This window comes from Colossoma macropomum, unplaced genomic scaffold, assembly GCF_904425465.1.
Source record: "Colossoma macropomum unplaced genomic scaffold, Colossoma_macropomum, whole genome shotgun sequence".
NCBI lineage: Eukaryota > Metazoa > Chordata > Actinopteri > Characiformes > Serrasalmidae > Colossoma > Colossoma macropomum.
In genome coordinates this window covers 21,662,397-21,689,230 of record NW_023494798.1, presented here as the reverse complement: position 1 = coordinate 21,689,230, position 26,834 = coordinate 21,662,397, and the positions used below count along the sequence as shown (strand labels likewise).

At 42.2% G+C, this 26,834-nt stretch overlaps 1 protein-coding gene across 1 annotated transcript in view; it reads right to left on the bottom strand.

Moving 5' to 3' along the window:
- Nucleotides 1-853: 853 nt before the first annotated feature.
- shank3a (SH3 and multiple ankyrin repeat domains 3a) overlaps nt 854-26,834 on the bottom strand; it is a 378,305-nt gene continuing 352,324 nt past the window's right edge. Inside the window, exons 19-25 of the mRNA XM_036585771.1 lie at nt 25,751-25,886; nt 20,225-20,305; nt 15,843-15,866; nt 15,339-15,463; nt 14,112-14,217; nt 11,148-13,641; nt 854-5,591 (exon numbers count right to left, since the gene is read on the bottom strand). Coding sequence (XP_036441664.1) covers nt 5,036-5,591; nt 11,148-13,641; nt 14,112-14,217; nt 15,339-15,463; nt 15,843-15,866; nt 20,225-20,305; nt 25,751-25,886 — 3,522 coding nt within the window. The 3' untranslated portion in view covers nt 854-5,035. The remainder of the gene's footprint in view (nt 5,592-11,147; nt 13,642-14,111; nt 14,218-15,338; nt 15,464-15,842; nt 15,867-20,224; nt 20,306-25,750; nt 25,887-26,834) is intronic.

Sequence of the window (26,834 nt, the reverse complement as noted above, 5' to 3'; positions counted from 1 at the left end):
TGTGCCATTCCAGAGAAGCTTAGCGAGTCAGAACAGTGCTTGTGACAAGACCCAGACTGAAGCGTTTAATTCTTCTAAAAGCTCCCTCAGAGAAGGTTATTACATGACATGGTGCTGCCTGATGTCTGAGAAAACTATTTTCCAGTAGTACTGACAAAATTTGGCCTAAAACATATCTTGTAAAATCCATTTATGACAGAGGGGTACATGAAAGGGTGTTGAAAAGCAAAATAGTAACCAAAGAAAATTTAGACTTACCACTATTGTACCATTATCAACATTACATATAAAAACAAGACCTGTGTAGGGTTACTGCTTTTGACAAAAATGGCTATATTTGCACTGTAGACTTTGCGACCCCTGGCTCCTATCACCACTATACTAAAGTAATCCAAGTCAGTAATTTTCTCTATAATGCACCAGTTCAACTACTCTGATGACTTTGCATTTCAACCGTTGAACTATGCAGACATTATGATAAATCAGTGAATTTCCTGTTAAGCAATCTCAAGAAGATGTGCTTACTCACCTGATTACATACAGCAACTTACATTAGCCTCTTTGCTCCAGTGCAAAGCTGAAGGAGATATTTTGGACACTTGGCTGATCAACATTTAAAGTCACAGTAAATTGATTTTTGGCTGAGCTATTACTCACTTTGTTCACACAAAGAAGAAGCCTTAAGAAGTGGGTTGTCATCTGGATTTGATACACATTGAAAAAGAACTCTTCAGAGCATGATGAAGCCATCAGAAAACAATGATAACTTAAGCACCAGGGAAATGCATTTCTTACCATTTTTATTGTGCTTTTGTTGGTCAGGAAACAAGAGTGACAACTCTACAGAGCATGGTAATGTGAATGATGTGTTTTATTTCACGTTTCCCCCAACCATTTTTGTTAAATATGGTAAAGTTACAAAGAAATCATCTGCAATTTCCATTGTCACTCTTTTTTTTGTTCAAAGAATCAAAGCCCTCCTGTATCTGAGCTGCATCACTGAAGAGGGAGGGGGAAGGAGGGGGAGGTCTATCTAATGCAGTCAGTCACTCAAAAGCTTGCTGGAGTTCAGCCAAAACAAAACTAATACTCAAACCCAGAACTGAATTGTCCTTGAAAAGCCCATAAAACCAGGTCAGTTACAGGTTAGTGTAATACTTTACAAAACATAAAAATGTATCTGACTTCTACTCGAAGGAAAAAGAAAAAAAAACAAAAACAAAACACTTCTGCACTAGATACAATGAGAGATGCAGCTGGAACTGTCTGGAGTTCTCAAGATTTCCAGGAGGTGGCACCATAGTGCTGATTCTAACAGCTTTAGACCTCAACAGAACTAGTGTCGAGCTAAAAACTACTTACTTTTTGGCACATTCTTTTTTTTTTTCTTTTCATCTTTCACTTGTAATTACTAATCACTCCATACAGACACAAACACAAAAATAAATATCCCAAAATAAAGAGAGGGGATGAGAAGAGTGTTGGAACATGAATATGACCAGTGCAAATGAACGTTATGGGTTCAGAGAGAGGACTGATTGTGAACATGGCTCATGGGCTCAGGGTGTCAGTGTAAAATCCAAAGCAGAGCAGAACAACACCAGTTATCTTCCTCAGTCTCTCTCAGGAAGGACCCCATACGAAAAAGCCACGAATCAACAGCATCTGGCGTTCTTAAAGCAAACAATAATGTATTAATTACTTTAACTAGATTTAAAATGAATTACTAAGCTTGAAAAGCCTTTGAAAAGAAACTGAATTCAAGGATTAAGTTCAATTAAGAGCTACTTGATGCAAGGGTTACAGGGTTCACGATGTAAAAAAAAAATGCTGGTCTGCAGTGGAGGACATGAATGTAAGTCACAGTTTTTTCAGGGTTCCATCTCCAAATCAGCTCAGAGCTTCCCTCTGCAATGTTCTAGCTTCTGAGCTTAAGCAATTTGTATGCCTTAGACAGGAGGGAAAAGGGAAAGGCACTACCTCTGTCTGTGGTTTGTTCAGTTCTTAATTATTCTTCTTCTTGATTATGAAGGAAGGTGAGTCTGAATTCTGAAGAGTTAAATCAGTTAAAGGGCCCATGTCTATTCTTTTAATTTGTGTGGGTTTAGGTACCAAAACAGTCAAAATTCATTTTTATGTGACCATTTCCAACCTCTCTTATCTCTTAGAATTATACAGGCTTTTTTGGTTACTGTGCCTTTAAGACTGATATATGTATATAAATACATACATATGAATAACTTCTTACAGCTTCAACATGAATGTGTGGTCTAAACTGCTGTAGGCTGAACAGGTGTAAATATGTAAATGCGCTGCTTTTTGTGACATCACAAAAACAATGACTTCAGAAAGTTTCCATATATGGACTGGGGAGTAAATGCTATGTTCAGTTTTTCATAAAATGAGCCCTTTTTCTTGGTTGTTAAGACATGGAGAGGTTGTTCCTTTCCCTTCTCTAGCACTATTCTCATCCAAAGCCCCTCACTCCAAGTGGAGCAATGAAACAAGTCCACTTTGTAAGTTAGGCTACCAGAATTCCCACCTGCATCCAAGCCCATCTGCTAGAAGGGCGCAGTGGAAAGCTCTGAGATTAGGACTCGGTCAGAGTGATGATAGGTGCTAATTCTAAAAACAACGTAGCCACCAAGATAGAGGCTTTGCAAAACAGTGTTCCTGCCAAGTACATGGGGCTCCAGAAGGCTTCATTACAAAGATGCACGGATTCTGCAAAAGAGGAGTTGTCCTTGGCTCTTCATGTCTGAACTCACTTTGTTGTGTGGATTCCAACATCAGTGATGAATCGTTGGTGTTTAGGTATCCTAGCACACAGTCTAATGTCCATTTTTCACCGTTTTTTTGTTTAACAGTTCTTATTCAGACATTTAACACTCTTTTCTTTCTGGTACCAACATTTCTTAAAGTAAAGTAAATAAACTGGTGAGATTTGCGTGTGTTTGCGCACGTGCGTAGTGACACTGAGTTAAGTATGTGTTGTTTTCTTAGAGGGAAGATGGAAGTGATGGAAGTGGAGACATGAGAATGGATGGCTTGAATGCTAGCACCTTGTTTTGTGCAAATCATCCCCAAACTCGGTCCATACAAAGGATAAAATCTTTTCACCTTTTTCGACAGGTGGTTAACTATGCATATATGCCAAACATTCATATATAGATCTATATATTTTTTGATTTTTTAAAAATTTATATGAAAACTATCATATATACATTGCTTGTGATTGATATAAAAAGCAAATAATTTGTAATTTGTCCATATATACAGTTTGAGTTTTGAAAGGACAGCTTTTTTTGTGTCGTCATCTTTTAGTCTTTCTAAAATTTAATCTAAGGTAATTAATAAAAAATTATTCTAAGCATTATATTTCACAAGCTACAAAATCCACCTATGATGGGGTTTAACAGAAAACAAATCAAAACCAATAAATAAATAAATAAATAAGCCCAAATGAACTGCCGAAATGCTTCAGTGCTTTAGAGCTGAGCTGAAGAGCCCCTGAGCCACACGAGCCCCTGTGTAGTGGCTCAGAAAATCTCTTACAATTATAGATTCTGCCTTCTGTTTCTTTTATGAGATCTTAAACATCTGTCAGTAACATGCAGCTGAGCTACCATGTAGGGTAAAGATGTTTCTTGTCCCACGGTGGCCCCATCACAACACACAGAAACACACAAGCACACTCTTTTATTGCGTAGCTGATCTCAAATTTACCTAAAAATCACCAAATAAAAAAAAAAAATACTGCAAAGAAGATGGTTAAGACTTTGGGTAAAATTTGATATGGAGGAATATTCATGTGTGCGAGTGTGCGAGGAGCTGTTCATTGACAGTGTCACAGAGATGTTGTCAAGTACTTAGTGGTGTGTGTTTGTGTGTGAGATACAGGGGCTCAATCCAACACACTCTCCACCGTGGGACCCCCTAATTGTAGGCGGAAGACCAAGTTTTGTAAATTACATAAACTCATCAAATAAAGCAAGAGGAAAAAAGGGGATGGTACAATGCGCTGTTAACAAATCTGATACCTGTCACACCTAAAGATGTGACTTTTCATGCTACAGTCCATAAAAGGATGACCAGTAGGAAAAAAAAAGTCATTTTCAACAGTGTTTTTTGTCTTTATATAGAATACCATATATAAGTTTTATATTTATGACAAAATGTTATATTCATATATCTATATACTTTTCTGTCAAATATATATATGTATATAATTGGTAAAAATGAGTAAATTATTGATGGAATAAACATCATCTAAGGGAGAGAGACTGGTGCGCTTCTGCACAGTTCATCTTGTCTTTTCTCAGTCTCTCTCCTTTTTCAAAGCTATGCAAATACATTGAGATATCCTATCTAATGTCACATTCCCTTTGGAACCCCAAAGGAAAAGTCTGATTATGAAAAAGCCACTAGTGTTGGTTTAACATTCTCCAGATGTAATACGTCCCTCAGCCAGAAGGGGGCAGGCGGCAGGTAGAAACGACCCAGCCACACCCACTCTGCTCATCCACGTCTAAAAAATACTCTGAAAGGCAACTGAACTTCCCTCTTCCAACATCATCCCTCCTTTTGTTGTTTTTTTTTTGTTTTCTTTTTCTTTGAATGACTGGTAGAACCTTAAGCGGCAGATAGCGATAGGCCAAGGGTACAGGAAGAGGGGGAAAGAGGGAGGAGAGGAGATATGGAAACCGAGGGTGATTACCGTGTTCAGTAATGCAAGTCAAGCTTTCGCTGATAAGATGTTCTACATGGGAATCATGCAAATCTTAGCCCCACTAATAAACGGAACCCGTCTAATCGTCTGCCGGTAGCAAAATGGGAGGGGTCTGGAGTGAAACTGCTACTAAAGAGGTGGGGCTTACTTCCTTGAACCAATAAGATGATTCAGGGCCTAAGTAAAGATACGTTAACTGAAACTCACAAAAGAAAACAAAACCCATGCAAAAATAATGAAGGAAAAGTGTGGCAAAAAAAGAGAACTTTGTGGTGAGACTAGCTACAGATGCAGCAGGGCGAGGGGTCAACTCTCCAGCAGCTGTTTCAGGGCGCGCTCGATGTTCATTCGGTGTCCGACGCGGGTCACCCCCAGCTCGGCGAAGTCGTCCTTGGTGAGTGCGGGCAGGTGGGAGCCCTCGATCTCGTGCTCCTGGAAGCGCTCGCGGTGTTCACCCAGGTTAATGCTCACCAACCAGTCGCCCACGTCGTACTTGTTCCACAGGTGGAGAGGCTTCTGATGGAAGGGGCGCAGGGTCAGCAGCGGGGCGGGCAGACCAGGGGAATGGGCGGGCGATGGGGAGCGGCTCCTGGCACTGGAGCTCCGCATTACAAAGCGCACCTCTTTAGGCTCATGAGGCAGGCTGAGGCTAGAGGATTTGAGGATGGTGGGGGGAGTGGTGGGGGAGGTAGCCAGGCCAAAGCCCCGGATAGGTCCTAGAGGGTCAGAGCGGTCCGGGGAGCCAGAGCCAGGGCTGGGGGTCCGACGGGTCACCGGGTAACGGCTGCCCGGCCGGATGGTGTAGGTGGTGCCGTAACTTCTCTGAGAGATGGTGTGGAGCTCTCCTAGACTGCTGAAGAGTCTGAGAGAGAGAGAGAGAGAGAGAGAGAGAAAGAGAGAGAGAGAGAGAACAAAAGAAACAAAGAAAGAAAAAAAGAAGGAAGGAATAGAATGGAATGGAATAGAAAGGAAGAAAGGAGAAGAAGGAGAAAGTGAAAACTCAGTTTGTGTAGTAACACAGGAAAGAGCCTAATGAAACTGTTCTACTCTACTCTGTGGTGGCTCTTTCCTGCGAGGTCTATCATTCATGAATCATGAGTCAAACCAGTTATTTTAAGACAGCGGATTTAATTAAATTGGCCAGAGATGTGGCAAACGCATTAACACTGTGTTAGTGAGATGTTCCATTAATGCGTTTAGCCGGAACACAAGCAAGAGGTACTACAGTGCTGCTGGATTAGAGAGAGTGTGCCTAAACAACCTGACCTGATGAGCGTCTGTTAGTTTAGAAAACCCCAAGAAAGCAGAATGCCCGGCAAAATCCAAACAGTAGAATTTAATCTAATGTCCCCTTTGGAAGTGTAGCCCAAGGTGATAAGGTATATAGAACATTGCCTCTCACTATCCTAAAGGACACTAAACAAACTAAAACAAACTATTTCAGATGTTTATTAAAAGCAAGGCTGCAAACCTTCTCATCTAATGAGAAAAACAGTTCATCAGTGCTTGCAGCATTGAGTATCAGCAAGTCTTTAATACTGTCAAAGACAATAAAATGATCAAATGAATAATTGGCTCATATGTTTTCCAATTGTCGTTACTAATACTCCACAAGTTGAAAAAGTTGTAATGTGTGGTCCATAACTGGCCTCTGGGCAAAAATGTAGCAAGAAAAAGTGAAATGTCAAAGTGAAATAATGATTATGTATCAAGTTAGATGAAATATGAATGGAACTAAAGCTTTAATGTTATATTCAAATATGTAAGTCCTGGTAGAGCATATCAAGCAAAGTAACATGCATCAGGTGAGCAGCCCATAGACCTATCCAACTGAGAGAGAGAGAGAGAGAGAGAGAGAGAGAGAAAAGCAGGGAGGAGGGGATGGAAAACTCAACCTTCAAATGGCTGAACAGAAGGTTCCAGAATAAATAGAGCGACTGTCTGACTTCTTGTCACACACTGAATATGTCCCACTGATGACTAATCACAACACTCAGTTAATCAGGGACTATCACTCTATTTCAGCACTGACCGTTAGGGGTATAACAATACATCATGACACAAAATACTGCCATGCAAACATGACAATATGCATGACCGAGATGGGCAATATCATCTATCAATTATGCCATCTAATGCAGTTCCACCACTTGAATGCTAAAGAGTTGGGTTGCAGCACATTCAGTGCCGTAAGATGCACTCCCGTCTCCCATCATTTTTCTGAAATGAATCCTATTCTGAAAATCTTTTGCTTTAAACCCAGAATTGTGAATCAAATTGTGAGCTGACTGTATTGTTGCACCCCTACTCACCACCTAATTGCTTAAAGTGTTTTCTGTTGCTAGGAGTCATGAAAGTCTACACTTCAATCCCTGATTTTGTCTTTCCCAGCTTTGGGAGATCTTGCGAGAAGGACCAAGTGTCAAGAATGATGTTTCAGATAAACACAGCTTGAACACAACTTGCACTTAACCTTAACCACAGACCCCAGTCTCTTAACTGTGTGATTAACTATGCTTAACTGTGAGTGTAGATGTTAGTGTGATGGCTGAAGTGAGATGAGTAGCCAGCGAGACGCAGGTGGGCGAGGCACAGGTGGAGGAGAAGCAGTAGAGAAGCAGGGCTTGTCTGAAGAAGAGGGGGCAGGGCAAGAAAAGGAAAGAGAGGAAGATGAGATGACGCATGCGCACTTACACAGGTGCCCGGCCCTCCGGGGCTTAGCCTCAGATTCAGTTCTAGACAGAGCAGCGTGGCATGCAGAGAGAGAGTGTGAGCAGAGAGATAGAGAGAGAGAAAGGGTGAGAGAGAAGGAGAGAGAGAGAGAGAAAGAGAGAGAGACAAAAAGAGAGTGAGATAGAGGCAATGATAAACAAAGAGCGGTTGGTTAGCATCAGTCCATGAGAGAGCAGAAACAGACAGGCATTTCACATCAACAATGTCAAACCAACCAAAAGCCATGAGACAAATCAACAGCTGGCCCCAGACTTCAGCTTCTCCTCTGGAGTTCTATCTCAGATAGATATGGTCTGCCTAACTTGTCAAAATGGCGCTGAACATTGGCATACAACAGTCTATGTTGGAACACTTATATTACATATTATCACTGTTATTTCAAAACCATGTAACTCCATGTAACTTTTTTTTTTTTTAACCATTTTTATTTTTCTACATCATTTGAATGCAGCAGCTAGTCATTTCATGATAAGTGGAAAAATAAGCCAAAATTACTTGGGATAAAATCTCATTACATTAATTTACACTAAAGTTAAAGAACATTTCTACATTCTCCTGTAAAGTTAGCACTTTGGAGATACATGGTTTTATTAGGACAGTGGGGATATATTGCATATGTCTAAGTCTAGGGTCAGGTGCCATAATGAAGAGAAAAAAAAAAGAAACCAAAAAGCATAAAAACCATGAATGCACGGAGCAACAATTTTTCCAGAGAGAAGCAATGACAGTCAGAGTGTTAGGAATGGCCCAAAGAGCCGCATGGCAGAGTTCAGTACGAACACACCATGAATCCCAAACCCCACCCCTGAGCAAGCACTAGCCTAGACATGAATGAGTGAGGACCAACAGGAATGAGGACAGAGATAAACACGGGGACACTATACAGACACCACGTAAGGAAATGACTGATGCTGATGAGGAGGAGAGGCCATCTTCATCACATGCCTTCAGTGACATCACAAATTTCACGCTTCTGGCCCTCAGTGGCATCACACACATATCCACTATTATAGAAATATTGATGCAGTTTCAGTATTTCAAAAGTGGGACAAGTAGATGAGATATTACTATCAGAGAGCTGAAGATGCGTATTGAGAGAGGTGGGGCATTGAGGTCGGTAGCAGAAGTTAGAAGTCACTCAGGTGATAGATCAGAGGGTGAGAGAGTGCATTCCAGGCCCTCTGTTACCATGTGAACATCCCACAGGACCAATAACTATCCCCTACACAACACACAAGGGATGAATGGGAACATCAACGTGGTGAAAAGTAGAACACACTTTTAATCAAATGTGCTAGATGGGACATTACAATTTTGATAAGAGAAAGACATTTTTTGGGGACTGGCCAGGGGAGGACAAGGCAACAGATGACCTGGAGAATGTTATTACTAAAAGCAAAGTGTCATTAGAGGTCGTTTCATTAATGTGGGATTAGTGAACAGGTTATTTGAGATGAGAAAATAATAGGAATGATGTTTGATTTACCCTAGTGGGCTAAAAGCTAAGGTTTACTCTCTTCCATGTCCTTGTCACATCTGTAGGAATATAAAGGGCTTCAGTTGTATTTCAGGATATTAACAGAAAAGAACATTGGTGGTGCATAAAAAAACCAAGAACAGAGAAATAACTTACTATTGACCATTGCGCCAGAAAATGCCTATGTATTCTTGTAAGATAGGCCTCTAGATAGAACCTGCTGAGGGAAGTTCCTTCTAAGTTCCTACACTGGTGATCTACAGGTTCTACAGCTCTGCTAAGAGACTAGTAAGTCTCCTTTACTTACCAGCAACCGTCGAGCGTTGAGATACTGCTGAAGCTCCAAACTTCTCAATGAAAAAAAGCAATTTAAACATTAGCCTTTCATGTTTCCTAAAGAGCAGGAGGTGACTGAAAAGACTATGAATTATCTAGAGGTCAAGTATGAGTTCACAACTGAATGCCACTCCTGCACATAGTACAGTTTGCACATCAGTCTGTCCACAATGTCTAGATCATTGCTGCTTAGGCAAGAACCGATTTTGCAGTTATTACAGATGCAAATCTCAATTTTTAATGTGCACCTGCTTTTAAGGGAAGCAGTGTTGCTGTAGAGACAAAATGGGATGAGTCAGAGCTATTCTGATGTGCTAACATCACTAAATAGCAGCTGAGGCAATGAAGGCTAACGCTAATGCACTGATCTTTGAAAATTAGAACAGCATCAACCACTGTTAGCATGTGTGCTACACTGTAAATTATAATTTGCAGTCTGGCTCAAGATATATCTGGCAGATAACTGAGCCTAAACATAGCAAAAAGCAATTAGGTTAAATGTAGGTTAACTGACTGAGATGACTAGACAAGAATAGAGTGCTACAGCATGACAAAACCTCCATCAAGACTGCTGTCCATCAAGAATTAAACAGTCTTTTTAAAATGCTAATGTCAGCCATACACATATCTGATTATATATAATGTTGCCAGCATCAAGAGAATATGTTAAAAAAGACTGGAAAATGTAATATTAAATCTCATTTGATACAGTCTTTTAATACATTTTTCAAAGATGCTAACAAAACAGGTTGGACATTTTATCATCATTGCTTTGAAAGAGCCAGTGAATGCCGCAGCTCTACCTAGCTTTGCATCTGTTCTGCAGCAGAACATAACTTGCTTGGAGTGAAACTTTTTTCCTACATCACACGTCCACGCTTACTCCAACAGTCTTAGCAGAGTGATGGGGCAGATTTATCTCACTTTTGTGGTGGCAGCAGACTTTGCGCACAATGCAGTCATATAGCATATTAGGGGGATTTATCAACGTGGCACACAATGCGGTTTGTGCTCGGTTGAAAACTGGAACAGTTTATTTTTGAGACGTCTGAGTGTTCACATACAATTTAGGGAGTTGCCCAAAATGATGCAAAATATTGGTTACAAAATGAACCATTCCTGTAATTTGTCAAAATTCAGTCAAAGGCTTCTGCACGGTTTGCTGCCTACCACAGTAAGTGCAAATGTAATTTCATTAAAAAAAAAGAAAAAGAAAAAATGTCTATATATCAGGCACACCAGAGTGATTATGTATACTGAAAAGCAGAGAAATCATGACCCACTGTTTCATTTCAAATGGCAGATTTTATGAAAAAAGTGGCCTTGCCAGTTAAATACAATAGCCTCTATTAACAGAGCATGATTACAAAAACTGTGTTAAATTCAGCTTTTTGTTTGTTTCATTTTTAATGCCAAACCCCTTTAGAATGGAATAATCATCATTAGGCTGTAACCCAAATAACACAGAAGTAATTGTCGACAGCGACTGCAGATTTAGTCGTGAAAAAACAAAGACCAAATCTGCAGTCACTGCTGAGAGGGTTGATTGCTTGTTTATGAGGTCAACAACTGCACTGTTCATGGCTGTGCATATGTCCTCCATTGTTTCTTCTTTAAAAAGGGGTTGTTACAGGTTATATAGCAGCATTGCAGAGATGCTGCAACAGTTTTCATTTACATATGGTCATAAAAAAATACTACTAATTTGGCCACTTGTGCCACCCCAATGGTTATTTGTGCCTCATTTGATAAATCTGCCCCTTTAGTGCTTAGCAGGATTTTCATGAACAGTCTGTATGGGAATACCTACAACGAACATCCTACACTCAGTTTGAATGTGAGCTTGGTGACCCTACTAAGCTGACTCCTTACCTGGCACCAGCCACAGGCGACTTGCGTCCAGGGTCGAGTGAGCCTCCGAGAGGCTCCTCTCCAAGCGAGCGCGTGTCCTTGTTGAGCTGCTGCAGTCTGGAACTGAGCTCGCTTATCACAGTGGGCTTGCCTTCCTCTGCGCCTGCAAGCGGACGGGGCTCTATGGGGTCCCCCCATAGCTTGGAGCGTCTCTGGAAGAGGTAGCGGGGTCTTGCTGGGCCCGAGGCCCCCGTGGCGGCAGCCAGCGCAGCCGCGTGCTGCTGTGAGAGCAGCTCGCTGTCAGAGGACTGCTTAAGCAGGGGGTCCCTGAACGTCACGGGGCCCTTGCTGAGCTGGGACTTGAGCTTTGGCTTTGGAGGCACTGGCGGCTTGTCGAGGATGAAGGTCTGGCCGTCGGCGTGGGAGGTGTAGGTGTCGGTGGGCTCACCGCTCTCTGAGGACAGTGTGGACATGCTGGAGACGGTGGAGATGGTACTCGTGGTCTCCAGGTGGTGATCACTGGAGCTACGAGTGTCCACCTCCTCCACCCCAGAGTCAGCAGCAGACTCTGGGCCCAGGTGGGGCTCAGATGGCTTCCCTGAGGCTGCTGGTGGGCCGCTGGCGGCTGGGGCCTGTGCTGCTGTGGCAGCAGCTGCTGTCGAAGGGGCAGGGGCCTGGGCTGAGTCTGAGGGCACTGTTTGCTTGCCTGCCAAAGGAGGAGCAGGAGGTACAGCAGCTTCCGGTGCCTTTGCCAGGACACCATTGGCAAATTCATCTGGTGGGGGAACCACTCCAATTTTGCGAAGTTCCTCTCGTGTCTCCTCATCACTAGAGGACAACATAGCAGGTGGTAACGTGACTGTATAGGGCTCTACATCTTCCTCTGAGCTTCCCTGGGCCAAGGTTTTATCTGAAGATGGGCTAGAGGATGGCTGGGGGCGTTTATCTGAGGTGGGACTAGGCGGAGCCTGGGGGGTTGAGGGTGTGGTTGGTGTTGGAGTGGAGGCTGCTTCTGGACTAGGGGACTTTGCACGCTTGATTTCAGCCAGCATAGGTTTCGGGCTCTCTGTCCGCATGCCTTTGGGAGGGGGGGAAACACGGTCTGGGCCCAGTCCCACTGCCTGTCCATTACTGGTTGCATGAACCATAATAAGCCCAGCAGTCTTCTGCTGTGATGTGTCCATAATGCTGATGATCATGCTCTTCTTGTCCTCCACCTTCCTCTCGTCTTTCTTATCTGCTCCTATTTCCATTTCTTTTCTTGCAGTGGTGGGCGTCCCCCACTGGATTTTGCTAGTAGGGGCAGGAGTGTAGCTCCTTTTTCCTCCAGGGGAGAAGGGGGGGGAGGCAAGCTCCCCTTCGCCTTCTGAACGCTCGGCCTCTTTGGTTTGGGTGTCCATGAGCAACACCCCTCCAGCAGCCTCATGTTTAGTCCTGGGCTCAGGGCTGCTGGCAGGGGACTGGCTCTGGGAAGTTAAAGCCCGTTCCCTTGCGGCCAGCGCAAGTGCCAGCGGGGAGTTGGGGTCCAGGGGCTTGCCTGTCAGTGGGTGGATAAAGGTGGTGCCGCCCGGAGAGGGTCGCAATGCCAAGGCAGGAGGAGGCAGCTGACCGAGCTCACTAGTCAGCAAGCGTTCATCAACGGAATGGGATTGTGTGAGAGAGGGAGCCTCTACAGGAGTGGCCGAGCTGCCTTCCATTGTGCCCACGGACAGGAAGACTGTGGATTTCCGCCGCTCCTCAAGGCGCCGCTCCCTGTCCTTGACGGCACCGGCAATGGCAGCGGCAAAAGGCCCCTTGCCATGCAGCAGCCCCTCAGCCTGGGCACGTGTGCGCTCCTGCAGCAGCTGCTGCTGGTAGTACTCGGCCCTGCTGGTGTGGTGGGCCGCCAGTCGGCCCGTGGGTGAGTGCTCTCGTGCATGGACCGAAGCCAGGGCCAGCGATGCCCTTTCTTGGGCATCTTCCACCTGCAGCTGCTTCACCAGCGGGCTCTTCCTACGCTGGGGCTTGCTGGGCGGTGGTGTGTACAGGCCCATGCTGAACTGGCCCACATTGGCGTAAGGGTTGTCAATGACCCGCCCTTTCCTCTTGATCCTCTCAGGCGGGGTGGAGGCCGGGCCAGGCCGTGGGATGTCCGTGGGTTCCACAGGGAGGTGGGTGGAGTCCTGCAAGATGATCATGGACCGAGCCTTCTTCTGCCGCTCGATGTGGGCAGCATGCCGGGGAGGCTCGTACATCTCAGCTGACATGGTCTGCGGCAGGGCGTGCAGCCTCGGCTCTGAGCCTGGCTTAAAGCTGGAGCGACTGGGGTCGTGAAGCCGACTGGGGGGAGGGGGCGGGGGACAGAAAGCTGGAGGAGGACCTGTGTCCAGATAGTAGAGCGAAGGTGGAGGAGGGGGTGCCGTCTGGGGAGGGGGAGGGATGCTGTGACTGTCTCTTAGGCTGTCCGTCATAGAGGAGCTCCGGGGAAACCTATGCTCCGCCGCCAGGGCAGACAGCCGGTCCTCCTCAGTGGCTCCTGCACAGACAGAAACAGAGCTGCATGGAAAACTCTCTCAGCACAGGCTCAGAAGATGAATCACAGGACCTGTCTCAGCACTCATTCTCTCCTCCTGCCATGACTGACATTAAAGAAACTAATACACTGACAAAATGAAATGAAACCCTCAAAATGAAAGGCTCATCATTCAGTTATTACTCTTAAGACTTACTATTAAGTAACTACTATGAAGCTACTAAAACTAATATGTAAGTTATGAGAATGAGGAATTGAAATGTGGGCCCACATAAAAGCCCTTAGGGTTTAAGAAGTTAATAAAAGCAAAACTGAACAAATCAAATGCATTCACATTTGTGGAGGAGACAGAAAGCCTCCAAATTAGGAAGGCATCAAAAAGTTCTGGAATAGGTCAAAATACTCTACTTCTGAATTTGACTGAATGGTTTTCATGCATTAACCCAGGTGTGTTTATAATGTTGTAGGATTACCGAAGGACTTGGTTCTGGACATGCCTTTGGGCAGCTGCATGTGAGCTTTTTCCAGCGCTGGGTGAAGGGCACCATGTAAAGCAAGACCCTGCCGCTCGAAAAGAGACTACATGTACATGTACACACACACGCACACACACATAAAAAATTGTTTTCCATTCAAGTTATGACAGAGCCATTCACAGTTAGAATTGTTGTAATAATAAACTATTATCAAATTGTAATATTAAATTATACCATTATAGGAATACTACACTATATTATAGTAATACAATTATTATTTAATATTATTACACTATTACTTTTTTATACAGTACTGTACAAAAGTCAGGGACCACCGTTCATAAGTACAAGTTATTCATTTTTCATTTGGGGGAAAAAAATAGCAGAAAACATATTTAACAGAGAATTATACAGATGCTTCAACAGCTAAATATAATAGCATTTTTTCAGTATTTAGTGTGTCCACACCTTGCACATCCATTCTTTTCAGGAGAGTTTTTCACAGAAATCTGCAGTGATTTTTTTCCACACCTGTAAAGCTCAGTCTTAGATGTTGGTGGCATTTTCTAATTTGTACGATCCAAATAATCCCAACACATTCAGTGATTCTGGACTCTGGGTTGGATAGCCCATTGTTTTAAGAACACCAGCAGCTTCTTTATTTGATTTACAGATTTTCCTTTTCTCAGTAGTGGCTTCTTGACAGATACACATCCTTTCAGACTCATAGCTTTGAGTTGTCTTCTCACAGTGGAAGAATGGACAGAAATAAATTGATTGTTTTCAGATCTGAAGCAAGAGTGGAGCTTGATTTTCTCATCTCTCTCAGAGATGAAAGATTTAAGTACTGTTCATCTGATGGTGACAGTTTTGGGGTTCTACCAGGTCTTGCATGGTTGTTTGAAGTTCAAATTTCTCTATATATTTTAATAATTTTTTTAACTGTAGTTTTTAAAAATCCTGTTTTTTTTTCCATTTATTTTCCTTTAAGTTTCTCCTTTCTTGTGCGAGTGGATGATCTTATATCTAATCTCCTCAGGAATATCTCCTGACAAATTAATAACTTGTCCTTAATAACTGTTTTGACTGGAAATTAAATAAATGAACCTCTGACTTTTGCCCAGTATTGTATGTCATGCTTATAAAGAGATTTTGATCAACAGTGATTATTCAGAGATTATGAACTGTTATGCGGTGTCCATGTTAGTCTCCATGACGTCTTACACTGATTTCTGCTGGTGTAATTCGGCGACTTGTTGGTCGTTGCTTCACCGTGGCTGCTCTATAGTCTGCCTCCACTTGTGGCTTCAGCACTGACTCCTGGGAGGCCAAGATTTCATCTAGCCTTTCTGCACAAATGCATGCACACACACACGCACACATGCACAAACACCCACGCACACAACAAGTTTAAACACACCTATACCAAAAACAGACACCTACATCATAGGCATGTTCAGGAGAGCTAACACCACTGTCTTTGTTATGCATAGGAGCATATTATAAGTACTCCAATAAAAACACGAGAAACACGTTTTATGCTGTCACTGTAAATTATGGCCTCTTGCTCATGCCTGACTGAAATAATATTCATAAATATGAATGGGATAAAAACACATTTAAACGGCAGTTCAGTGACGGCAAGATGAGATGGTACTGATGATTGATGTGAGCAGTAACACTGAGGTAACACTTAAACAGTGCCAAAAACATCCAGCCATAACTCACCTCCTCGCCTCCTTCTTGCAGATGCTTAGCATGGAATAAATAGATACAATATTACTGTATTACACTCTCACAGTAGCCAATATACACAGGATCAGTTAGTGTTTGTGTTATTCTCTCACAGAAAGAAAGAATAATACAAATACTAGGTGAAAAAGGGGGGCTTATTTTCAAACAAATAACAAACGTCTTTCTTGATAATATGCTCTCATGTTTCTTGTCATAAAGACTATTACAATATGAGATATCTAACAAATTGTGGCAAACTGCAAGTATGGCACACATTCCAAAACAGACATCCACACTTTATTTTGGCATTTTTTAAATATGTGTAAATTGTCTAAATATATGTGTGTGTGTAAAAACGCATTGTTTTGTGAGCTCACAAAAGCAATTAATTTAAAACAGGTGGGTTTCGAAGCCTGATTTCCAAAACATCTGCTCAAAAGGCATTTAAACAGCAATCTTAAGGTCTAAACCGCTTATCCTTCTGGGTCGCGGTGGGGTGCTGTCCTATCCCAGCTGGCATTGGGTGGAAGGCAGGATACACCCTGGACAGGTCGCTAGTCCATCGCAGGGCAGACAGACAGACATACACACACAATCACACCTAGGGGCAATTTAGCATGTCCAATCATCCTGACTGCATGTCTTTGGACTGTGGGAGGAAACCGGAGTACCCGAAGGAAACCCACACAGACACAGGGAGAACATGCGAATTCCACACAGAAAGGACCCTGGCCGCCCGGCTGGGAATCGAACCCAGGCTCTTCTTGCTGTGAGGTGACAGCACTACCCACTGCGCCACAGATCCATTGCAAGCAATGCAAACATAAACCCTAACACTTGTAGAAAAAAGCAATAAGCTGTAGTCACAATATTTCCCTTTTGTACGTGTAGATGGAGATTTCTCTAGAGAAAGTAAAAGGAAGCCCCTGCTTTTTGTCCCAACTGTGAGTGCTCCTGTTTTTCTTTAGAAAAGGTCTGTTTTCAAGCAGAGATGATTCAAAACATGTAGAACATAATCCCCAGAACTGCTGAAGCTGTTTTAAACATAAAAAGCCAAGAAGCCAAAAAGTCAAGCTTCTTATTTCTATTCTACACCCATATATCCAAACATTTTAAGGTTTCTGTTGCTTGATGTTACGCTGTGTAAATGTGTTTCTCTTTGTATGTGTATATTACAATAGGAGAACAGATTGAGTGGGAAAGACACAGCTGATATTTTGAACAGACCAAATGGCAGAAAGAGGGAGATGACACAGTGTAGCATGCAAACAACAGAGAGACAGAGAGAGAGAGAGAGAGAGAGACAGAGACAGAGAGAGAGAGAGAGAGAGAGAGAGAGAGCACAAAGCGATACAGAGAACACTCCAATTGTGTGCATGTGCTGAGCTTGTGTGTGTGCAAGCATTAGAGCCTGACCAATATATAGTTTGACTGACAAAAATGGCTGATTTTAAAGTTCCATGGATTTACTGCTAATCAGTGATGCAGAGTTGCCAGAAAGCAACAATGTGTCTATAAATGTTATATAAGAAAAACACGTCCAGGAACGTCGTGCTATTTTGAGCAACAACCAATGGCTGTTTATTTAAGAAATCTGATCACTGAGAACTGCCAACATCTGTCATACATCTGAAACCTGGTTACTAACTTTTCTTATGCAAGTGCATCACTAGATCCAATTTTCTGGTGCACATGCACAATAATCATGGGAAAAGTCAATAAATGAGCTAGAGTTTCTCATTTTAACCTTGCTTGTTGGGCTAAACTACACTGCACAAACATTATGATCGAACACAACATTTCTAATAGTGCCTCAACGTCTTTCCTCTGAATGCTTTCAGTTTCCATGAAGACAGGTTGTACGGCAACTATTCTCAAAACAGAGCCAGGAGTAGGTGAACATAGACATATGCAAGTAGGCCTTATTTAACAGCAAAGATATACAAATATATACAATATACACGATATAGCCAAAAGTATGCGGATACCCCTCCTAATTATAGAGTTCAGGTGTTTCGGCAATGCCCCCATCTCTGGGTTGTACTGAAGAGCTCAGTGACTTTAAAGGTAAAACTATCAAAGGATGCCACCTTTGCTACAAGTCAGTTCATGATTTTCTTCTCTGTTAGATCTGCCCCAGTCAACTGTAAGTGCAATTATGGTGAAATTGAAACATCTGAGCAACAATAGCTGAGCCACAAAGAAGAGCTCACAGAGCTGTGTGGCTCATAGAAATCGCCTATCCTTTGTTGCGTCACTCACTACAGTGTTACAGATTGCTTCTTGAAGCAACATAAGCACAAAAACGGCGCATCACGAACTTTGTGACATGGATTCCATTGTTGAGCAGCTGCACACAAGCCAAAGATAATAATGCGCACTGCCAAGCGTTGGCTGGAGTGTAAAGCACACCACCACTGGACTCTGGAGCAGTGGAAATATGTCCTCTGGAGTGATTAATCATGTTTCACTATCTGTCCGATGGATGAATCTGGGTCTGGCGGATGCCAGGAGCACACTACCTACTGGAATGCATAGTGCCAACTGTAAAGTTTGGTGGAGGAGGGATAACGGTCTGGGGCTGTTTTTCAGGGTTTGGACTCGGCCCATTAAGTCAAGTGAAGGGTAATAATAATGCTGCAGTATATTTAGAGATTTTAGACAATTATATGCTTCCAACTTTGTGGCAACACTTTGGGGAAGGCTCTGTGCTGGTTTAGCATGACTGTGCCCCTGTGCACAAAGTGAGGTCCATAACGACATAATTAAACGAGTTTGGAGTGGAGGAAGTCCAGTGGCCTGCACCTGACCCTCAACCTCATTGAACAACTTTGGGATGAATTGAAATTTTGATTGCGAGCCAGGCCTGCTCGTCCAACATTACTTTCTGACCTCAGAAATTCCCACAGACAAACCCCAAAATCTTGCAGAAGGCCCTGTCTGAACAGTGGAGGCTGTTATAGCCACAAAAAAGGGAGTCAGCTCCATATTAATGCCCATTTTGGATTGGAATGTCCAACAAGCTCATGTAGGTGTGATGGTCAAGTGTCCACATACTTTTGGCCATATAGTGTATATGCAGATGCACAATATATGTCATCGATGTCAAAACAAAACCTTGTAACTTTACAAGACAGAAAAAAACATTCTTAACTTTCATTTTAGACAGTTGCTGTTTGTCGGTTTTGACACTGAAAATAGCAGCTGGTATTTTCAAATTATGAAAAAATAAAAAAAACAAAACAGATATAAAAGGTTTGTCAACCATAAAGCAACTGGAGTAAGGCTAATGCTTAAGGCTAACCACTTGTAGCCTAACAAAAACACATATTAGACTGCAAAAGCCTAAACCTATTTTTCAAAATTTCTGTATTATTTACATCTAGAAGATTGAATTAAGTCATTCAGAGCAGTTTGATGTGAAATGCTCTAGTCTAGAGAGACTTACCAAGTAAGAATTGTTCACAGTGGTGGTGATAGGAACCAGATGTCTCTAGCATTTCATGCCTCTAAATGTTTCCTCACCGAATGTCATTCACATAAAATTGTTGTGAATACTTTGCCTGATGCTTGAGACATTGTTTTATGTTCATTTTGAGGCAAAGTTTTGGCCTAAAACCTAACTTTCAAAATCTATTCATTGCAGAGAGGTGCATACAGGGTGTTATACGCCACAATAATACCCAAAGGAAACATGATTTTTCAGATGTACCACTATCTAACAATTATCAGCATATAAAAATTCAGAAGACGTGAAGGTTTGCTGGTGGTTTTAGACAATAAATAAAATGGTTGTTATTGCATTGTAGACATTGTGACCCTTGGTAGGTTCCTCTAGAACATTTCACATCAAAACACTCTGAATAATTTTGTTTACATCTCAAAGATTGAAATATGCAGAAATAAAAAAAAGCTTTCTGTTTTCAATGCAGACTGACAAGGAAAGAGGTTGAGCTGTGCCCCCTTTGATTTAGAGTGTGCCCCACTACAACCAGCAGTCTACAAACGCCCATGCACTAATGTCTCGGTATAACTGCATAATCTTCTCCATCAAACAAGAGGCTAATTTATATTTATTACAAATGAAGCTTGCCAAGGTCACCAGTGATGGAAAAAGAAGAATAACTAAACGTAGTCTGCCATTATTTAAAGGTCAGGCCCAAAAACTACTAACTTTTGCTTAATATGTCAGACAATATTATCAGTGTTAAATATGTTTGGCTCTTTAAAACTGGTGTTAGTCAGGCAGTAAAAATGATATCTGCTGATATTATTGGCTACTGGAATTGTTAGTTCTTTAAATTTGGCAATTTTTACAAAATTGTAACCTTGGTCAGACTCTAGTATGCAGGAAGGAGTAATATTGCTCGTCTTACCCAGCTCCTCCAGCTCAGCGGTCATGCTCTTGCTCCTCAGGGTGAGTGTGGTGCTGGGCGCTCTCTTGGGTGGTGGCGGTGCTGTGGAGGAGAGGCAGGGTGAGGATGAGGAGAAATTGCGTGAAGACCCCCATTTGCTGCCCACCTGCAGCTGCCATCGCTTTTTCAGCTCAGCCAAGCTCGACGCCTTTTGTGGCCGCGCGACCTTGTTCAGACTGCGGTCTGACGCAAACTTCTTCATGCTTCTTCTTACACTTTCACGCCCACACACGCACGCAGATCACAGGTCACTCAGCTAGGCCTCTCGCTCATGTGTCCGACTGCCGGCCCGCCGCGCACTGCCTCTCTCTCTGTGACATTCCAACAACATGCAAGCACGCTCCTCTTTTTACATCTCCTCACTCTCTCCATTTCTCAGTACTCTCCTCTTCTTCCTTCTTTCTTCTGGACACTCAGACGGGTGGCCGTTTCTCAGAGTCAAATGCACCTTTAATTCTGCGAGCATGCTGAGCTAACACTGCGAATGCTGCAATGCCCTGACGAAACGAGAGATGGAGAGAGAAAGGCAGAGAAAACGACAAGAAAACGGATAGAGTTGCAGAAAATCAGATGCTTCTGCTTTTCTCTCACAGTGATATCCGCCCAAAACTCCTCAGTCGCTCTGACAGAGAGAGAGAGAGAGAGAGAGAGAGAGAGAGAAGAACAGAGAGGGGAGAGAGAAGGAAAGGGAAAGCAAGAGAGAGACAGAGAGAGAGAGAGAGAGAGAGAGAGAGAGAGACGCAAGGAGAGAAAAAGAGACAAGTAACAGAGAAGGGAGAGAGATAAAGAGAGAGAGGAGAAGACAGAAGTGACCGAGATGGAAAAGAGAGAGAGCGAGAGGGAAAGCAAGGAGAGGAGAGAGGTAAGCCAGAAGTAAGAGAGAGGAGAGAGAGAGAGAGAGAGAGGAGAGAGAGAGAGAGAGAGAGAGAGAGAAATACCAAGGCTCAATGCAATGCTAAATTCTAACGTTCATTGTAGTAACCATGGAAACTCTGGCAGGAGCAAGGCCTGGGTTGATGCAGCTAAACTGTGAGAATCGGTGTGTGTTTGTGTGTATGAGAGACACAGGCAGAGAGAGAGAGAGAGAGAGAGAGAGTGATGGAGAGAAGAAACTATTACAAAACTTGACATAATAGTCATTATAACATATACATGTCACCTTCGTCATAGTTTCATTGAGAGCTTAAGCACACGATTATATACTGATATATGAGAATGTGTCTGCGTCCTTCTGCTGTAGCCTGTAAGTTTACACACCCACACACACCTACTCATCCACCAACACAAACACCAACACACACAGCATTATTACAGGTACAAGTGCAGTGTTTTTAAAAGCTAGATTGTTTGGGCAGTTCAAGTAACACAGATATGATATTAAATCAAGTATTTCAAATATTATTGCAGTAAAATAAAGCTGAAGCTGTGGTGGAAGTCTATCGTCTTTAATTGATTAATTCCTAACAGGCTTCAAAAGGGTCTGCTGCATTATTCATCCAGCAGCACAATTTTCATCTCCCTATTTTCATAGTAGACACAGCTGCATAAGTATATTCACAAATGTAATAAAATAAAAATTTATTACTGCATCTACTCTGATTATATGTCAATAAAACAAATTGTACAGTCATATCAGCCTAAAATCTCCTGCTGCAGGTAACATTATGTGTTGTGCTGTTCTGCGCGGCTACACAAACACACGCAAGGGTGAGAGCGGGGTCAGAACTGTGTGGGAGTTGCAGAGAGAAGGCAGGATGGTTTACATGGATACAGAATAGATTATTGTGCAGATATGGTCCCATCAATGGAGAAGGAAATAAAAAAGCTACTCTGTCCCATTACAAACCACCCATCTAGCAAAATGAGCCATTCTCTTTTATTAACTTGACTTTGCTTGATTATGAAATCTCATTAAAGTGTAGACACACAATCTCTCTTTGAACCTTTTTTCGTAGAGAGGGAGAAAGAAAGAGGGTCGTGGGGTTTAACTATGAAACCAAGATTGCAGTTGCAGTGTATTTGTATACGCGAGTTCACAGACAATGAGGCCTGCGCGGAAGATGGGGAACAGGAAAGTTCTCATCATGCATCGTGATGTTGACCATTAGAGGATGGGTTCCCTCTTTGAGTCTTAGCCCCACTCAGTGTTTCTTCATGCTCTTAGAAAGTGCTCTAGTCCGGTCCAGTCTATTGTCTTAGACTGGTCTTGGAATCCACAGTAGTTGTACTCGAACTAGACCTTGTTCCGGCCATTGGTCTTGCCAAGTTTAGACTCTGGTCTCGACCAAGAACAACTACTGTATTCCTTTATAATAAACAAATAGAAAATAGTCACAAGTATAGACTTGAACTCAAACACAGCATAAGTTTATTACAAGTATCATAAATTACATTACTACTTAATTGTGTAATGACATAATTTCATTTAAACAGTACAGCAAAATGAAAATAACAGCTCAAGAATTTGAAATGTTAACTCTGTTGTCCCAAGCTCTCTCTCTAATGACTCAATTTTAAAAGACCAAGAACTCCTAGACCACCTAGTTAGCTAAATACCTAGCTTAGGTACTGGTGAAATAGCTACCATTAACATTAGGTAAAAGTGTATTAGGGGAAGTACTCTGTTTTAGAGACGGTTTATGTTGGTTGCACTACTAGGCTTAAAATAAAGTTCTATTCCTGAAAATCAGTCTTTCAATGTATGTTAACTGTGGGCAATGTATACTAGGTAATGTGACTGAAACTAACCAATCCCTAAACTTCACTCTTTGTATTTTAAAGGAGCAATTGTACTAAAGCAATAAGCCACGAGATGCCATGCGTTACTGCAATTTTATTATGGAAAGGGTGTTCTTAACTCCCTTCCCTGTGATAAAAACGCAGTAATGCACATCTTTTTCAGAAAATAATTTGTTATTATCAGTAATAATTGATATCTACATAGTTCCTTTAGAGTATGGTATCATTGCCGTGCAACCATGTACCACTTAATGAGAAGAACGTTTAGTCACTCATCGCTGTATACTGCAGTCATTTCATGAATTTTTTCTTTTTGTTGTATAACAGTGAACAACAATGAATGTAATCCAGCAGCTCCCCTCTTCTTGTGGTGGGACTGAATCTCAAATGGCTCCCTGCTCCCTACATAGTGCCCTACATTGGAATTTAAATACTGGATCCTGCACCCCAACGGTGCAAACTATAGCTAAGAAATAGTCATTTGGGACTCTGCAACATCCATACTCAACAAATAGTGCACTATTTGGCTGTAGAGGCTAGAATTTCTAAACTTTCATAGCTAGCACACTTTTTAGAGAATACAGTGCCATTTGGGATTCATCCTGGGTTTGACACTACTTCTGACTGAAACATGAATATTTGAAGCACGTAATCCATTCAAGTGACATTTTTTAGACTTTTTTACTGCCGTTTTAGTTAATCATACCATAAGTACTTTAATTCAAGCCTGTGATACGAATGATGGAGTTGTTTAGGCTGCTAGCTATCTTTTAGCCTGTTAGCTAGCTGACTAGTCACCAGCCCTTCAGTTTAAACAAAAAACAGGTTCTTACTTCATCAATATACTCGGTGGTCCATGCGAGCAGCATGAGAGTCAAAGATTATTCCATCAACAGTACAAGGGTTTTTTTGTGCCGTGGCACAGTACTACACAATTCAGTTGCTGTTAGGCAGTCATGGGTGTGCTTATATCGTGGATTTAACGGCTCTTAACGTGACTCAGCCAATCAGATTTTAGGACCAAAACTATCTGTTTTATAACAGGTAATAAGATTGTGGACTAACCTTAACTCATTTTATTTTAAAAAGATATTTTCACTAGCTAATGTGGTTGGAGGGAAGGTAACCCTAACCTTCTTAATTTGAAGGAGCAATTTACATCTGCCCAAACAGGGGCCTCTTCTGCCCCACCTGGGACTTCTTGTGCCTGGCCTTGGGCTTTGATCTGAAGAGCAAATGGTTTTTCCTGCCACTGCTGACCTCAGCTTGCTCATTAGGGGACCTGGATTTCTGTGGTGCTGCTTTGGGACACTGTCTGCTGTAAAATGCACTGTACAAATTAAATTTAACTCAAAGCTCCATCCAATTCAAATTAGGCAATGCAACTGCCAAAGCTGCAATCTTTCATGGTGTAACTTTCTAGTTTCTTCTATCTTTGTATATTTGTCACACTTGAATGTTTCAGATCATCAAAATACTTTTAATATTAGACAAAGAAAACCCAGGTAAACACAAAACGCTGTTTTTAAATGATGATTTCATTTATTGAAGGAAAAATGCTGTTCAGCCTAGCCATACCTAGCCATATGTGAAAAAGTAACTGCCCCCTTGGCTACTAAATCAACCAGTTAACCAAATTCAACTGACTATTGGGTTCAATTTCACTAGCCACACCCAGGCATGATTACTGCCAGACCTGCTGAATCTAAACATCACTTAAATAGAACCTGTCTGGCAGTGTGAAGCATCAGACGAACATCTAAAGAACTGCAGGCCTCACTTGCCTCAATTAAGGTCAATGTACACAATTCCACCAGGCAAAATGGCATCTATGGGTGAGTTGCATGGCGCAAACCACTGCTGACTAAAAACAACACAAAGGCTTGTCTCGCATTTGCCAAAAAATATCTTGATGACCCCTAAGACTTTTGGGATAATATTCTGTAGACTGATGGTTAAAGTGGGACTTTTTGGAAGATGTGGGTCCCATTATATCTGGCGTAAATCTAATACCACATTCTACCATAAGAAAATCATACCAACTGTCAAACATGGTGGTGGTAGTGTGGTGGTCTGGGGCTGCTTTGCTTCTGCAAGACCTCGACGACTTGTCATAATTGACGGAACCATGAATTCTGCTCTCTATCAGAAAGTCCTGAAGGAGAGTGTTCGCCCTTCAGTTTGTGACCTAAAGCTCAAGCACACTGGGTTATGCAGCAGAAAAATGATCCAAAGCACACAAGCAAGTCCACCTCTGAACAGCTCAAAAGAAACAAAATTAAGGTTTTGGAGTGGCCAAGTCAAAGTCCTGACTTGAATACCATTGAGACACTGTGGCAAGACCTTAAGCAGGCAATTCATGCTCGAAACCATCCAGTGTAGCCGAATTAATTCTGCAAAGAAACATTTAAATGTGACAAATTAGCAAAAATAGAAAATATTGAGGGGCAAATACTTTTTTCATAGTACTGTAAGTCAAATCTACAGATGCTGCTTCTTGCTGTAGCACATACATGACATCAAAGTCTGGTTGCCTAGCAACTTCAGTTGTAGAGCACTCCTGACCGAATGCAAGCACAACCATAGTAGCCCCGCCTAGATCATCTCACTCAGTGACGTTTATAAAACTTAGACACACACTGGCAATCAAAGAATCACCTAACAGTAATCTTTGACAGAGCTCACTCACAACAGGTGATCATGTTCATCAGGCACATCCTTCAGCATATAAAAAGCAGGGAGCCTTACCCTTTTTCCTGACCACATCCTCAGATTCGGGTTTGCGTGTGACAGACACCACCTTCATCAATAGACTGTTCCCGCCCTGCCGGATGAGGGACACCACTTGCTTATGGCCCACCTTCACTACGTTCACCCCATTCACCTGAGAAAACAGTAGACACATTAACAAATACCTGAATGTGCTCCAGGCAGTCTTGAATGCAGCTACTTGACTGTTTTCTTTCAGCTTCATCCAATCAGCTCACAGCTCTGCTACTAGGTACCTCCTTTTGCCCCCTCACAGAGGATGTTTTACAGTAATAGTCTAATAATAAAAATAAATCTAACACAGTTTTTCTTTATTCCAAACGTAGTCAGTCAGCCAAGATATGTTTGGTGTCTGAAGTTTGCTCTTGAGCTATGAGGCTAATGTGGATAACACATAATGGAGGTTTATTAGCATCTTACAAACTCCATGCCTTCATTATCATGTACTTACCTCAGACCATATCAAGTTGTTAAGAATCTCAAACAGACAGACAAAAATGGTCAAATACATACTGCATATCCCAAAACAATGGTGGCAGCATGGATGTTGAAGTCTAAATTTTACAGACTCAAGCAAGTCTATTTGAGATTAATTACCAACTCAACAGGCAAGAACAAGTGTGTAGGGATTTCCACATGCAGTTTCCACAATGCTAACTGAAGAAAAGTAAGCTTCCATTACTTGTTAGCTACATTAGCATCAAAGAAGCAAACATCATTCAGCAAACAATGGGCGATTGACTACATTTGTGTTGTATATTTAATTTTTCACCAATCTGTGGCTTTAATCAAGGAGAATTAAAAAGTGGCCTAATGTCACAGGGATGGGTGAGGGGGTCTAAAAGGGTGCTTCGTCAGCTTAACAAGTTCTTCCTACTCCCTCAGTTTGGATATAATGATTTTGAGTTTACTTACACCATCATAAAGACCTAGATTATTTTTCTCAAAGATTTTTATGCTTTCACTCTGTTAGTGGTCAGGTACTATGGTACTGTGCATAGTCCCAAGGCTTGATTTGAGGGGGGATGCCAGAGGAAGCCATGGGATGCCATCCTCCCAAAAA